The following is a 15,202-nucleotide window of genomic DNA, read 5'->3' on the forward strand; positions in this document are numbered from 1 at the left end:
TTTTTTAGATGTACTTTTTTTTTAATGGAAACTAGAAGGAGGTTTAGAAAGCATCAGTCAATATGCTGAGCTAAGGCTTGGGCTAGGTGTTGCGTTTAGCCTTTCTTTATATCTCGTGGTTTCGTTTATTTAAAAAAATATTCCTTCTGAGGTTCAGAAAGAATGTATTTGCCTAAATTTAAGAACCATTCACAAAAAGTCAGTGTAAAGTTAAAGTAATATTTTTATTACTATTTGCAACAAGTCAGTTGTGGGGCACATAATCTGACCTTGGCACCGAAATACATTTAACATCAGTAAAACTTTTTTAAAGGGAGATTTGTACATATAGTTAAATAATTTTTTCACTTGGTGACAACATTCAGGCAAACAAGAGAGCATAAGAAAAGGACTTTACATGGATTGGAAAATGTACCTTTCGGGTTTCGTTTTGAAGTTGCAAAAGTCCGATCGCTTCTTTTTGTGACCTTTGAAAAATTCACATTGGAGGACAGGAGGAGAGAGGCTCTTCCCTTTTTCTGTGCAAGGCGGTGAGAGTTTACGCCGGGAAAACCGTCGGCAAGTTTTTAAAGGCCGAACTGCAGGTGGGTGGGGGGTGGCGGGGGCGCGAGTCTTTCGCCGCCTCTTTCCGTCGTCGTTCGCGTTAAATAGAAAGTTTTTTGGGCGCTGTTGTTGTTTACGGAGGGCGAGTTTTTGTGCGCGGGCGTGTTAACCCTATAGCTTGTCGAGGCTTTTGGGATTGGTGAGGATTTCTCTGGCTAGCCTCCAGGTCTGTTTGGCAGCGCTTTCCAGGGCCGAGTGGGGTTTGCCCTGAAAGAGGTCTAGGTTGGGCAGGAAGTAGTGGGGGCAGCGCCGGCACTGCAGGCAGGAGATGAGCTGCAGGAGGATGCCGTTCAGCCGGTCGCCCAGGCACGCCTCGTCCCAGTCGGTCTCCCGCGGGTGTTTCTCGCACTCATACAGCAGCAGCGTCTTCATGTGGTAGTTGTTGAGGGGCTGCCCGGGCAGCTCCAGGTGCCGGTCGCGCAGCGTCTTCAGCACCGACAGGCACTTGTTCCTGCAGCCGCCCATCAGCAGCCGGTTCTCGGCCTCGCCGAACTGCAGCACCCACGCGTCGCTCTCGGCCGAGCTCTGTTTGCCCGTCAGCGAGTAGCACTCCTTGGAGAGCAAGTTGAAGCCCTCCGCCTTCACCTCCGCCACCCGGTTGGGGCCGGGCCAGGGGATGTGGGGCATGGGCCACTGCGCCGCGCTGCGCGGCCAGATCCCGGTGCACTTGAAGGCGGGCGTGATCTGCACCACGTACCGCTCCCGGATACGGAGCTTCACCTCGCTCGTGTCCGCGATCATCTTCACCACGTCCCGGTAGCTGCACTTGTCCACGGCCTGAGCCACCAGCGTCTGGAAGCGGGAGCGGATCTTGCGGGCGGACAGGTAGCCCGAGGCGGTGATGAACTCCACCCAGAGGGACATGCTGCGCTTGCGGCCGTCGCTCAGCTTGAGCACAGCGCAGCCCGGCAGGGAGCCGTCGTCCACGAAGTTGAAGACGCCCATCTGGTTGAGGTAGAGCACCACCTCGAACTCGGTGGGCGAGATCACCTCCAGCCCCTCGTAGCGGGCGTCGATCTCGCTTAGGGAGCTGATGAAGCGCGGCTCCTGCACCTCCACCTCCTTCAGCACGTCCGACACGACCTTGCACACCTCCCGGATGGTCTTGGCGATGGCCGCCTTGCGCGCCTGGCAGCGCTCCGTGTAGTATTTGTTGAGCTGGTAGACCAGCTTGGCCTGCGCGGCGATCATGTTGGGGCACAGGTCCGGGCTGTACACCGGGCTCTCGCAGTACGTTGAGGGATCCAATGCTTTAGCGGTGGCTGCAGCTTTGCGGAAGGCACCAGCCAAATCTCAGACCCCCGCCGCCTCCGGGAAGAAGGCGGCAGCGGCGCGCCAGTGAGAGCAATTAAAGAAATCGGGGAGGGCGGCGAAGCACAAAGGAGCGAAGCCCAGCGCTGCCCCGGCGAGGAGAAGGAGGAGGAGCAGGCCGGTGCGGGCTCGGCGGCGGTGCTGATGCTGGTGATGCCGGAGCCGGTGCCGGAGAGGCGGGCAGCCCCCGCGGGCTCCCGGAGCGCAAAGTTTTGGATGGCGATGGGGGCAGGGAAGTCTGTGCTGCCTCTGCGCTCAGGCGCCCACACCCCCGCGCAGCGACAAAAATGCCGTTTCAATAGTTCATGGAAAAAATCCCCAAAACAACAAACAAACTTCCCCAGGACTCGCAGAAGACTCCCGCAGAAAAGCCGGTCGGCGGCGAAGTTTAAAACCGCACACAGTACGAGAGGAGGAGAAGAATGCGAGCAATGCCCTCAGCGGAAGAGTGAACTCTGTGTCTGTCTGTCTGTCTGTCTCTCTCTCACTCTCTCTCTTTCAGTCCGTGGCACCGCCAGAGATGTGCATGAGTTTGGCTGCCGCTCGCTCAGACTGTCAGGGGGTGTTGTTGATTTCCCTTTTCCTGCTGGAGGCGTTGGCTGAACCCGGCTCTGTGGCTGTCTCTATCTTTAGGCGCAGACGGGTGCACTTGGTCTGGGATCTCTCATTCCCGTCCTGCAGCTCTACATAGATTGTTGTGAGACAGACTGTATGGAGAGGAGTTGCTGCCTTTTTTTTTTTTTTTTTTTTTTTTTTTGTTTTCTTTGCACAGACTGTGTTTTATCCTGAGCGGGAGGAGGGCGTAGCTGCCGTGCCCGGGATGCGTTCTCCTCCCCCTCCCCACCCCTGGAAGTGCGCGCCGAGGCTCCCAGTGTCCGCACCTCTGGCTCCGCTCCTGCAGCGCCGTGTGCCCGCGTCCCTCTCGCGGCGCTGCCGCCGGGCCCTGTAGTTTATGAATGGGGCCGCGCGCGGGCGCGGGGCGGGGCCGCGCCGCCAATCGCCGCCGAGCTGTCAGCGTCGCGGCCAATCGCGGCACCCGGCGCGCGCACACGCGCCCGCGCTCCCGCCCCCGGCCGTGGCCCCGTGTCCGCTCCGCGCCGGGGCTTGGAGCCGGGATGGGCTGTAGGGCGGCCGGGAGGGAGGCTCGGGGCGTCCCGCCACCCGGCACGGTGTGTGTGTGGTGGGGGGAGGAACAAAAAAATCCCTGTAATTTCGCCGTGGCAGCCGGTGAAGGGCGAGGTGAGCTCGCTGCTCCCTCCACTCGCTGCGAGGGGACCCGGCGGCAGTGCCGGTGTGTGCGGGGCTTCACCGCAGGCATAAATCTCATTTCGCTTAGTGCCGGGCTGTAGCAGTGAAAGTGAGACCGTCACCGGAGTAGCGTGGCACACCTTGTTTTACTGCCCCCAGTCACCTTAATTTAGATAAATCTTTTGTCATAAAGTTCTTTTCATTCTCCTAAAACGTAGGATTGAGTTATTCAAAAGAAAACGATATTTTATGCAAGTTTGTATTAATAAGAATATGGAATGGTTTGGACATAAAGCCGTAGTTCCGTGATGTCAGGTCGGAGGAGCCAGATCTGCTTTTCTTGCGGGAACTTAGGATGGAAGGGAGGGCAGTTTCCACACCTCCAGTGCTCGGGGCAAGGGTGCGTAGCTGCTTTGCCCTCCCCTAGGCCGTGCAGTCCCACGGTGCGGGGCGGCTTTCGCCGCCCGGGAGCCCCCGCCGGGACCGGACCGGGACCGCGGCCGTACCCGTGCATACGCTCGGTGCGCTTCTCCGTTCAGAGCCTCCCGGTAACCCGCTCGCAGCGGTTGGGCTCCGTTCCTTGCGCTCTCCTCCTTTCGCTGCAGCTGGCTGATTTTAATAAAGAAAATACCGCCGTCTGTTTTCTGTGTGCACTTAAATTAGAAACATGTCTGGTGCCGACCGTACCGCTGGAAGAAGTAAGTATAGACGTTCCCGGCGCCGGTGCGGCTCCGTCCTTCGCGAGAGGATCGGCTCCCTGCTTCCCTGCCTGCCGCCGGGGCACTCTGCGCCAGGGGATGGAGAGGCTGGCCCGGCGGCCCGCGGTGCCCGGAGCTGGCGGCGATGTGAGGTGTCCCGGTCGGGCCCGGCCCCGTCGGGAGGGAGATGAGCCCAGGGAAGGCTCTGGGGCGAGCGGCTTCCGAGGGGTGCGGGAGAAGGGGCACGCTGCCACGAGGGCGGAGTGGGTGCTGGCGCCGCTGTTCTCACGGTCCCTGGGGTGTCCCGGCTATGCGCGGACTGGAGCGGGGCTCTCCGCCCGGAGGCGCGGGTGAGTGCCTGCGGAGCTGCCCCCTCCCCGCGGCCGCGCCCGCCGGGGCGCTCGGAGGCTCGCTTGCGCGGAGCTTCTCTGCGCGGCTCGGCTGGCCCGGCGGAGCTGCCAGGGTCCCACGCCTCGCCTCCCGCTGCCCTCCGGCAAAGGGAAGAGTTAGTTAGGGCTGGGGGTCCCTTTCACAAGCCACCGTCAAAGCTCCCGGAGCGTACTCGCTGCCGGGCTGGCACCGCTCTCCGTGCCGGCGAGGGCTCTGCACACCCGCCCTCCTAGCGGAGGTGGGCAGGAGGGCTCCGCGGGGTCTCGCTTCCCGCAGAGAGCGCCCGGCCTAGGGGTTACCGTGTCCTGGGCGCAGGGGAGGTTGCCGGAGCCTTCAGGCGGCCCTGGCAATGGCGGGGGCACGGGCGTTCCTTTTTTCAGGGTAAAAGGAGGAGGGGGCGATTCCCTTCCCACCCCCCCACCCCCGAAAAGGTGCCTAATGATGTAGCGTTACCAGTGTTCAGATTTAAAACAATTCATTACCAATTTTCCTGCCTGAGGTTGAAGCCCTAGTAAATAATAAATCAGCTAAACAAAAGCTGACTTTAATTTATTGCCCCAACGCTAATTAGAAACATCATTTGAGCAATAAACTTAAACACTTCCAGCAAATAATGCACGTGAAATCCTTCTCTCCCGTGTCTGGGCGTTTGTGGCCGCACTGCATTAAGACCAGCTTCATCTGTGGCGGAATTTGCTCTCGCCGGGATGAATAATTGAAGGGGGAACAGGATCCGAGGAGGCTATAATTGAAGAGCCCTTGTCACCTCTGCTTTTATGTATGTTAGTGTAGAAGTCCATCAGCAGCTCCTTGATGGTGTATAAAACGAAGTGGCATCCCCTCCAGCAGCAGGAGATACTGTATTCCATTAAAAAAGACCGTGTGCGTGCGTGTGCCGCAGAGAGGGAAACTCTCAGGGCTAAAAGCCACTTGAAGTCTTCAGACCGATTGATCTGTATTCTCTCGTTATAATCCGTCTCATCATACTTGAGTTAATGAGGCAGGGGCGGGGGTGATCTGATGGTCCTTGACAAATTCATTAGGGAGGCTGCGAGACATTTTATTTGACTGTTAAACATCGTGTTTGTTTGGTTTAAGCAGTGCCAACATCAGCATGCCGCTGCCTGGAGCTATAGTGTTTTGTTAGCGAGGGCTTCTGTAAAAAGATACTGGAAAGGGAACGCGGTGTGCGGTGTTTGCTCTTGCCTTGGCTCCTCCTGCCCCCTCCCGCTCGTACGGCAGGGAGCTCGGGCGGGTGTAAATCCAGCCGTGTAGGCAAGGGATATGCCACGGTATTTTCTTCACACACGGGATGGCAAAGTAGCAGCGAAGGGCTGCCATTAAGACTTTTTCTTTTTCTTATTTTTTTCCCTGTCAAGAGAACATTATGAATTTGTGTTAACCGCTGAAACAACAAAAGAAAAAAAAAAACTGGAAAGCAGCTCAGAGTTTTAGCAATAAGCATGCAAGTTTTTTTGCTGTGTTATGATATAGCATACTTTCATTTGATTCCCTAATCAGCTTATCAACCTGGCATACATTAAATTTTTCAGTCTTTTAATAATGACTGGTGTATTTTAAAGTTTATATAACATGCTACTGATATAAGGTGTAATTTTTAAGGTAAATCAAAGTTTAATCAAAGTGACTTAAGGCTATTAAAGGATTTCTGCCAAGCCTGTCCTTTGTCTCTCCTTTGCTGAGAGGAAGAGGTAAAAGTGAATTCAGGAGCAGGTGCTCCCGAAAGGGCTGAAAAGTATTTATAAGAATAGCATGTGAAATATGTATGTGTTTGTATATGCTTTGTTCATGGCAGCTTTGCTGATGAGACCCAGTTAGCGTTCCATTATTTTCTAGAGGTTGGTTTCCTCTCTGTCCTTTCATTTAATGGAAACAGTTTTGCAGAAAACAGAATAATTAATCTGCTTGTGGAACCTAGCATTATGTTATTTTTTTCCTGGAGATCAGTCTTCAAACATTCTCAGCTTTAAGTGCTTTGTAGGGCTCTGCTTCCATTTATAGAAGAACTGTATGGGAAAAGAGTTAGTGCCCTTTGCCTGTCATTTTCAAACATTCCTGCACTGCTGATGAAGCTTGAACTGCTGCAGGGAATGTATGGATTTGAAAAGAAATGATTCAGTAATGCATGTTGTGTTTCTCCACCACAGAACTGGGTTAATAGTTCCAGCCAGCGCTGTTCTGGGTTCGAGGGATAAAATTCCTTTTGCATTCGATGGTGTACAGTGTGTACCTTTTTCTGGGGAGTCATGGCTTGCCTTTACTATCTGCTCATCTGTTTTAAGGTCTGTGTGTATGAAGTTAGTTGATGGCACACACCCGAGTAAAGATGATTTCATTTTTACCAGTGTCATTAATGTATCTCATGACCCTAAAGTGTTGTAGAAATCTTGTACCTTTTTTTTTTTTCCTGTGAAGATTGAGTGTTATGGTAATTAAAGAATTCACACATGTTTCTAAGTCTCCCCTAGCTTTTATTTCTTTAGCAGGAGAGGGGTTGCTTCCAGCTACTCCTTTAAGTAGCTTATTTCTGCTTTCCTGTTCAGTCTTAAAATGTGAATATGTTCATAATCTGGTGTTTAACCATAAACAATCTGCTACTGAGGAACTTTTTCTAATGCTTTGAACGTTGCATTAAAGGTAGCATCTTCTCTTTTCTCATGGTGACTAATGGTGACTTCTTTTAGCTGTAGACTGGTTTGAATGCTAAATACTGTTTTGTAATTTATCTTTAATAAGTTGGCAATCAGGGAGAATCAGACATGTTCTAAAAAAGAACAATTCTAGTGCTTTTGTAAAATTATCTTCTTGTTAAAACTTCATGTGGGCCTTTTGTTTGGATGCAGTTAGTGTGGGTGCATGCTGTTTCATCCATTAGAATTAATGTGTTTGGCTGGCCTTTACTTATAATAACTGATAATTATATTAATAACATCACTTCTAAGAAGTGAAAACATGTTATATGCCAGAATTTTCTCAGCTTCACCTCCAGTTGAATGCGCTAACACTTATTTGCTTGAGGAAAAAAAATGAGGTGGGTTACAGAGATAATGTCTGGTTCTTAAAAATGCTGTGAGGCTGAATCAGCACTTATTTGAAAATTACAAAAAATACAAAGATGTTATAAGCAAAATAAAAGTTTTGGAAATGAAAAAAACTATTAATTTGCATGCTTTTGGTTTTTTTTGTCAGTAGCAGCAGTTGATTGTTCTGTTTATTGCCTTAGATGTTGAAGTCTCAGCATATGCATGATGATGCCAACAAACAACAGCCTGTGTGATTTTACTGGTTAGACAGTTATTGTTGAGATCAAAATCTTCATGCAGCTTTGTCAAGACAAAGGATATGTATAAGTTAACCTAAAATTGTCTGAGTTGCACTGTTTTAAAATGTCAGTTTCTGGGTCCAGAGGCAAAAGCTCCTTGTTTATAAGCTTATAAAGGTGCTTTTTCAAGGTGCACTTAAAAAGGTGCTTTTTCAAGTACAACATATAGCAGTGTGAAATGCTCTGCTCCTTACCAGCCACTGTATAGGTTATAACCTTTCAGTGAGCTTCTATGAGGGCAATTTATAAAGGGGAAGGGGTTTGTGGGAGGAGGGAACGGAGGGGGCTCAAGCTTCTCAGTAGCGGTGGTGACCAGCACAGAATATATTGAGTCTCTCTCTCTCTCGCTCTCCTCCCTGTATTTTAACAGGATTTTGTTTTGACTTTTGGGTCTGATAGAAAAAGCATGCAATTTTTATTTAATTTAAAGGAAGTCCTGTTTCAGAGTCTTCTAACTGTTCCCTCATTTAAATTAAATGCACAGTTAGAACCATCTACTTTTCTGTGCATTGTACAGAAAATCGTTTTGAATTTTTATCCTTTGAAAGTACTATGTTGACATAAAAGTAGTAAATTATAACTTTTAAAACCATTGCAGGGGTTTTGTTGCTACTTCTAATGAGAGAATCAAATCATAGCTAATCCTATTTTATATCTTGCTGTGCATATTTGATTTCAGAATACCTTCTCCATGTTAATATGCTGCTCTCTTTTTAATTTTCTTATGAATTAGGTAAAACCTGTGTGCAAAATAGTTTAAGGTACCATCTCCCACTGCTGGAAAGGGGAAACTGCATTGGCTCAAATAATGTATAGAAGCCATCTGCATAGCTTAATTGGAATAATATTTGGTGATCTAAGAGATGGAAATTGTTTCTTTTTATTTAACCATCTGAAATAAAACTAGGATGTAAACCAGCTGTCTTGGCCTATGGAAATCAAGGTTCTGCCAGTCTGTTTCTTTTCTTCATTTTCTACTTCTATCTTCCTTTATTATCTTTGTATCCCAAAGAGTCTTTCTTATTTTCTGACTGGTTTTGTCTGCAACAAGGGGCTGGGTTGGTGTGTTTAAATAGACTCTGGATAGAGTGAAAAATCTTTGATCTATGGCTATGACTGCTTCCAAATGATTTGCTTGCTGGGACTGGACACTGTCCATGCCCTTTCACTTCACTATCAGATAGGCACACAAAAAGGACTTGACATGCTACCAGATGCATAGTTAATCATTGCATTAGGTCTGTAAAGGGAACCATCCAGACTCAATTAGGTCTACCATTTTTAACTAGTGTTTGCTCTGTAGTTTGTTTGGAGTACAATATTAATTCTAACTGCCATTCTGTTTATCTAAAAGGGCTTTAATGCAGTTCTGTGCTTTCATTTTCGAGGAGTCTTCTCTGCGTTTGTGCTGTTTTGTGTCTATTTAGAACACTGTATATTTGGTACTATGTAACAAATAATGCAGTGTTACAAATTATCTGAAGCTTTAATGAGAAAAGTTTTATGTCTTTTGTAAATTCCGCCGTTTTCCTTTCACAATTCCAATTTCAAAAAGTGCATTTGAAATAACCTAAATGCAGCAGCTGGCATATATTGAGTCAGCATTCAGAAGTAAAGCTTGCAAGGGTATCTGGAGTTTTGGAACTGAGTCTTAAATGCTGAAAACCAAGTGGCAGCATTTTTCTCTCACATATTTACCAAGACCTCACGTTTGTGTCTGGCACTGCTCAGTTTTGTGAGAGAAGGGTATTAAGGGTGCATGAGTTAAAAAGGTCCAGCTGTAGAGTAAAAAAGCATTACTTAAATTATTGTTCTGGATCTTGCCTGGGATTTGTAGTTTGTGTATTACAATACACAAACTAGAATAGTTTGTGTATTTACATTTACAGTGGTTAACTGTATGCACTCAATAAAGTCCACTGAAAATTCCTAGCCTTCTCAGAGTTTCAAAAAATACTTTTCAAAAAATTAGTATTCACTACAGTTCGTAGATGTAGCCAGTCCTTTCATGGTATGAAGAAGCTTTGGTGTTCAAATTGTATAAATTCTTTGCATCACTCATGCTATCTGCATTTTCCAGTCATGATTACATTGTGTATGGTAGGCCCATGGAAGCAGGGGCATAAAAAGACATAAAATAATTTTTGATTGAAAATTAAAATATAAGAAAAGAGCACTAATCAGAGACTTTAAAAGTATTTTCATTTGGTTTTAATATTTATTTATTTTGGAAGAAAGGAGGAGCAAGGCATTCAGGTATTAACTTTAAAAAAAAGTCTATATATAGGTATAAAATTGTTGTATTAAACTTCAGATTGTAGTTCAGCCTTTACTTTAGATCTGAGATGTTTTGCTTTAGTTTTTTGCTTCATGGTTGTCAATATCCTTTGGAGGAGGGCTTATGCATTAAAATGTAACATTTATGATTTAGTTGTAGTCTCAGGGATATTTAGAAGTTGCTAATGGACTTCCAAGATGCAGGATGTACAAGTGGATACTACTCAGAAGCGCCAGTTAGGGCTCTCTGGGGACTTTTAAATAATTTATGGCTACCTGCTGCTCCAAAATACAGGTGTGTGTCAGTGTATTTTCCATTAATGTTTCGTATTGATGCATATAAATACTCAGTGGACAATAAACCTAATACAGGAGTTCTTTAGAGGTGCAGGCAGGTGGCTTTTGCCCATCCATCATCTGTCCTGGAGGTTCATTCTGACTGGCATCTGTGTGCCAGCATGCCTCCAAAGGGGAATTGTGTGTGTACTTTGGGGGCTTCCAGAGTGCAAACTTGAAAGAAAGTGGGGCTTGAAATGTGCGGTCATTTGTGAATTTATGTTTTATCTCCCTTCACTTGAAAATTTATGAGGAGAGTGACTTAGGGTGCTTGCGTTGTGTGTTCCAGGGCTTGCCCCCACTGATAACACCCTTGTTGGCGTGAAAGTGCAATGCAAATTATGACAGTTACAACCTTCTGTTTTGTTTAACCTGTCAGTGGATTTCCTGGCTCAGTGCTGAGGGCAATGGCGTGTACAGCTAGTTCCATATTCACCTAAACTTAAAAGGTCAGGTTTCTACAGGCAAGCCTAGTCAAAGCCTAATTGATGAGGAGGGCAGGGCGACAGAATTTACTGTTCTGTTGGCTAGTTTCATATCGTTAGGTTGTCCTGAAAGCATCAGGCAGTCACAGCCCCTTTCATGTAAGTGCTGACCCTAGACAGGAGCTGACAATCAAAAGAGGCAGCCACAGGAACCGGTGCAAGTAGGCTATTGATTTTTCAGTTAGGTCTAAGTAGTTTGTAGTATGGGTAATGGGTGACAGAGGCAGGTATGTCATTATCAATGAGCTCCAGAACAGCAGCGACAGCCCCCGCTCATATTTCCTTCAGCACTGACAGTAGGCGTCCTGCACTGGTCAATAAATCGCCCAACCTTTTACTGACAAGTGACTTGGTGGGGGGGGGGAGTCAAAGAGCTAAACTTCCTGTACTTGAACTTGATGCAGAGCAAGGATCTCGACATCTGCGTTCCTGGCTCGTCAGGCAAGGAACCGAGGAGAGCGCAGGGAACAGAACAATGGCAGCTGTGCGGCCACGGAAGGTTACCTTTACTTTGTGCCCTCTAGAAAGTCCTAGATTTTCCTCAGTTCGAGTGAAATAGCTTTAAAACACCAGCTTTCTGTATCAGCATGATCTGCTTCAGTAGTTAATTTGGGTTACCATGGCAGGGCTTTGTTTTTACTTTAGTATTGCTCTGCATTTAATCAGAGTTATACTGCCATAGCAGTACAATAATCACAGTCTGCCATTCAAAATCCACTTTTAACTCCTAGTTTCCTCTTCTTAAATTTCATATGTGGAGACTATTTAAAGATATTGGAGGTTTCATATAAATCCAAAGTGTTAGCAATACTGTTTCTGTTCTGACTACCAATGCTGTTTTGGGTCAGTAGTGGAAGACCAATACTTTAGGAAGCTGAATAAAGTTTTTATGACTTGGATTTTACTAGCTGTGGTTTCTGAATTTAATAGAGGTAGATCCAGATTTTAGCTTTACACTTAATTAAATTCTGAAAGATATTGGGAGAACATAAAAATTGTAATAAATGGTGGGGTTTTTTTTGGTTTTTTTTTTTTTGTTTTTTTTTAAAGTATATCTGTATGGAAAATCAGTTAAATGAACTCATGCATCTTAATCTGAATTTCATGAAGTTTTCTAGTATTGTTACTTTATTTGAGCAATGTAAGTTATCTGCATTTTTTTTAGAAATTGGAATTCAGTCAGGTTTTATGTTGTGCACAGATGTTAACAAAATAGCATATGCTCATAATTTAAAAAAATCTTTAGACAAATTGAAATAAAGCAGAAGAATAAATGTTTTGAAAAACTTCCTTAAAATAACTCATTGCTTGGTATCTTGTTCAACAATGTTTGTAATGTTACACAGAGCAGGAATCTGAGACTGTATGTGTTGAATAGCTGCAAAGTATCATCTGTGACTGAAACTTTCATCTGTCTGCAGCAGCTAAAGCTGTTTTCTTCATAGCTGACTCTTTAACTGCAAGAGCAATGTTGACACAGACTCAAGAAGTGGGGTTGAAATTTATCACTGGATTATAAAATCCTTTAATAAATATTTATATAGGCTAAAACCCTGAATACCTGTTTATTGGAGCAGTTACAAAATTGATTAGTTGTAAAAATCTGTTTAGATATTGCATTTACCTATTTGTCTGTTGAACAAAGCTTTGGAAGAGGGGCTGGCTACCTGTCTTCCAGAGGAAAAGAAATTTAATTTAGTTGGATCAAAAGTGTGCTAGGTTGTCTGAGTCCTTCCGTATTTAATGGGAGTTTTTCTTCTGTCAGTTGTTTTCTTTATCCCGCAGTGTTTTGGTTTTTTTTTTTTTTTTTTTTTAATTTTTTAAATTTTTTTTTTGCTTTTGTTGAACTGGGTAAAAAGTACAGCCATGCAGTCTGAATCTTACCTTTTCTTATAAACAGGTCCAGCCTCCTTTAGTGTATTTTTAGTATTGCTGGCATGCTGTGTTATTACAGAAATGTAAAAAGGAGCTGTAGAAAGGCGACAAATTAAATTTTCATGAAAGAACCCCCTAATCAGCAGTGACAGGGTAAGAGAAAGATGATTGCCACTTGGTCATTGTGGAGAGGCACTTAGACTTGGTGTCAAGGCTTCTGTTAATGATGACTAATGTCTTTCTTGGAGAAAACGCATGCTCAAACATGCCACAGTCCAGAAAAAGAGTGGGGGAATAGGCATATTAAGGAAAAAGGCTGTGGATCCTAAAACAAAAGCTTAGGTCTTCAGATGAAAAGAGTAGTGTTTTTGCAGTGTCAGAAGGCATGCCTATGGAACTGTTCTTGTTGCACTATAATAATAGTAATAATAATACTACTAATACTACTAATAATACTAATACTAATACTAATAATAATTTATATAGACATACACTATTGTGGTCTAGATGGTGTCTGCTGCTTTAATTAAAAAAGGAGATGGTGATGACACAGATGTGTAAGCACGCTGGTTAGAAATAAGCAGTCACATTTACTCTTCTATTAACAAAGCTTGCTTTTCTAAAAGAACAAAAGCTGCTGCAGAATATTCTTACCTAAGCACAGCACTCTGTTCTGAATAAACCTTCCATAGTCAAATACAAAATGACTCAAAGGCCTTTTCCAAATCTTTAAGCTTTGGCTTTTTGGTATATTGGCAAAAAAGAGGTGGCACATGTCATTCCTGCAGTTTTTCCCGAAGTGAGACCTTTCAGAAGGGCATTTGCAATGCTTGTCATATTTTTTCATATATATCCTATTGGCCTGACAAGTCTAGAGGACCATGAGAAAACAGATGTCATTGCATTCAGACAACACTAATTACTCTGGGATTTTTGCAGCCTCAGTGCCTGCATGTAGCTGTCGATTTTGACTGTTTATGTGGCCTATCATGGCTACACGATGCACATTCAGATGGTGTCACCAGCCTTTGTGTTCCCTATTATCACACAATAGGATGGAAAAATCAGCACCAAGCATCACAAGGAAATGCCTTAATGGGAGACTTCTACATGCATTTTGCTAAAGATTGCATTCACAGTCCTTATTAGATTTAAGTGTTTTAGCATCTGTTTGCTAAATGGAGTGCAGTGCGGTGATTGTCAGTGTTCACCATGGTTCTTTATGTTGCAGGCTTTCACTTTCTGCAATTGCATAAAAACTACCTGAAAAATGCTGATTGACCCAGCAGTTGTCAGAAATTTCCTGCCTCTAACCTTTGTACCAAACAGAGATTTTTCTATGTCACAGTTCACATTACAAACCAACAGCCTTATTTTATTCTCTTACGGACTGCGTTGCTGGTACTTCCTTGGTTAAATTTTCTTAGCGGCTCTGTCATTTCAGAGTCTCTTCTTCCTCTGCAGCAATGACTGCTGCAGGATTCCTAACGCAAAGTTCAAACAGTGGTCACGCCGTGGCCTTACTTTGTGTGTTATCTTGAATTTTGGTGCGTGTTTTATAAGCAGAACAACCGATGTTAATCACAGATTGGAAAAGGAAAGCTCCAATAATGTAACTTCACATGCTGATGAAGCAGAAATAGAAGCAGCTTTATCAAAGATGTATGATGAGATAAAACTGCAGTCTCTGCTGTACAGTTATAGTAATTATGACTAATGAACCGTCCAGTCTGGATGAAATGGCATGCCCACAGGGACTGTGGCCAATCACTTGTGACTTATGCAAGCTGAACAAAACATTGATGCTGTTCCAGATTCCCTGTAAGAACAGGAAGTGTGGTCTTTGTTTGGAACGTCGGCTTTGTCAAGTTATTTTCAAGCAGTTTAGGAATAAATGGCATAAGTAAATAAAAGTCTTAAGAGTTAGGGTTTGTTAGGTTTTAAAATGGGCATAAAAAATTAAAATTTGCCATGTCAAATATACCTGAATAAAACCCCCTGTGAGGATGGCACATACACTTCAAAATATACTTCAAAATTGTTCTATCATCTTCCAGTGTGAGTCATTGGAAGCACATGTTACATTTTAATATGCTGAGTACAATGAAAGCCAAAGATAAAAAACGCACGAATATAAGCTTGTATCTATTCAGGTTTTAACAAATTTGCTTGAGACCTGATATTTTCATTTTTGAAGCATGCTGCATTTTAAGCCATAAATTTTTCAGTGGGAGAAGGCAGGTGAGCAACCTGAAAGCCAATTTCTTGTAGAAATATGGAAGCAACATACATTGGAACTTCAATAAGTTTTGACAAAGTATAGACTAGCAGAGTAGTAATTTTAAATCAGTTTATTTTTATGAAGACACTGTGTGTAACTGTAAAAAAGGAAAAAAAGACTGGAATTCTAAATACTGAAATGCAGATTATGCAGAGATTTCTGAATTTATTTGTATGATTATAGCAGAGCACAAAAAATACTTTTCTAAATGTAACTTTGTGCTAAATTATTTGGGCCCAGTCTGGAAGCAGTTGTGGATCAGCAAATGTTTGAAGGATTTGGGAGTCAAATGATCAATATGTTACAGATGTTAGTGATACATAACAATCAGTTTGGCATTTTGACTGAACACCTC

The 15,202-nt window shown here is 44.7% G+C and overlaps 2 protein-coding genes across 5 annotated transcripts in view; one reads left to right on the forward strand and one right to left on the reverse strand.

Annotated features, from left to right (window-relative positions):
* The window catches only part of LRBA (LPS responsive beige-like anchor protein), a 367,787-nt gene that overhangs the window by 205,000 nt on the left and 147,585 nt on the right, over positions 1-15,202 (forward strand). The gene's annotated exons all lie outside the window — the stretch shown is intronic.
* On the reverse strand, positions 245-1,799 carry MAB21L2 (mab-21 like 2). The gene has a single exon (XM_009101361.4). It carries the CDS (start codon positions 1,792-1,794, stop codon positions 715-717), a length of 1,080 nt encoding a protein of 359 aa, XP_009099609.1. The 5' UTR covers positions 1,795-1,799; the 3' UTR covers positions 245-714.

The sequence above is a fragment of the Serinus canaria genome, chromosome 4 (assembly GCF_022539315.1).
Source record: "Serinus canaria isolate serCan28SL12 chromosome 4, serCan2020, whole genome shotgun sequence".
In the NCBI taxonomy this organism is placed as follows: Eukaryota; Metazoa; Chordata; class Aves; order Passeriformes; family Fringillidae; genus Serinus; species Serinus canaria.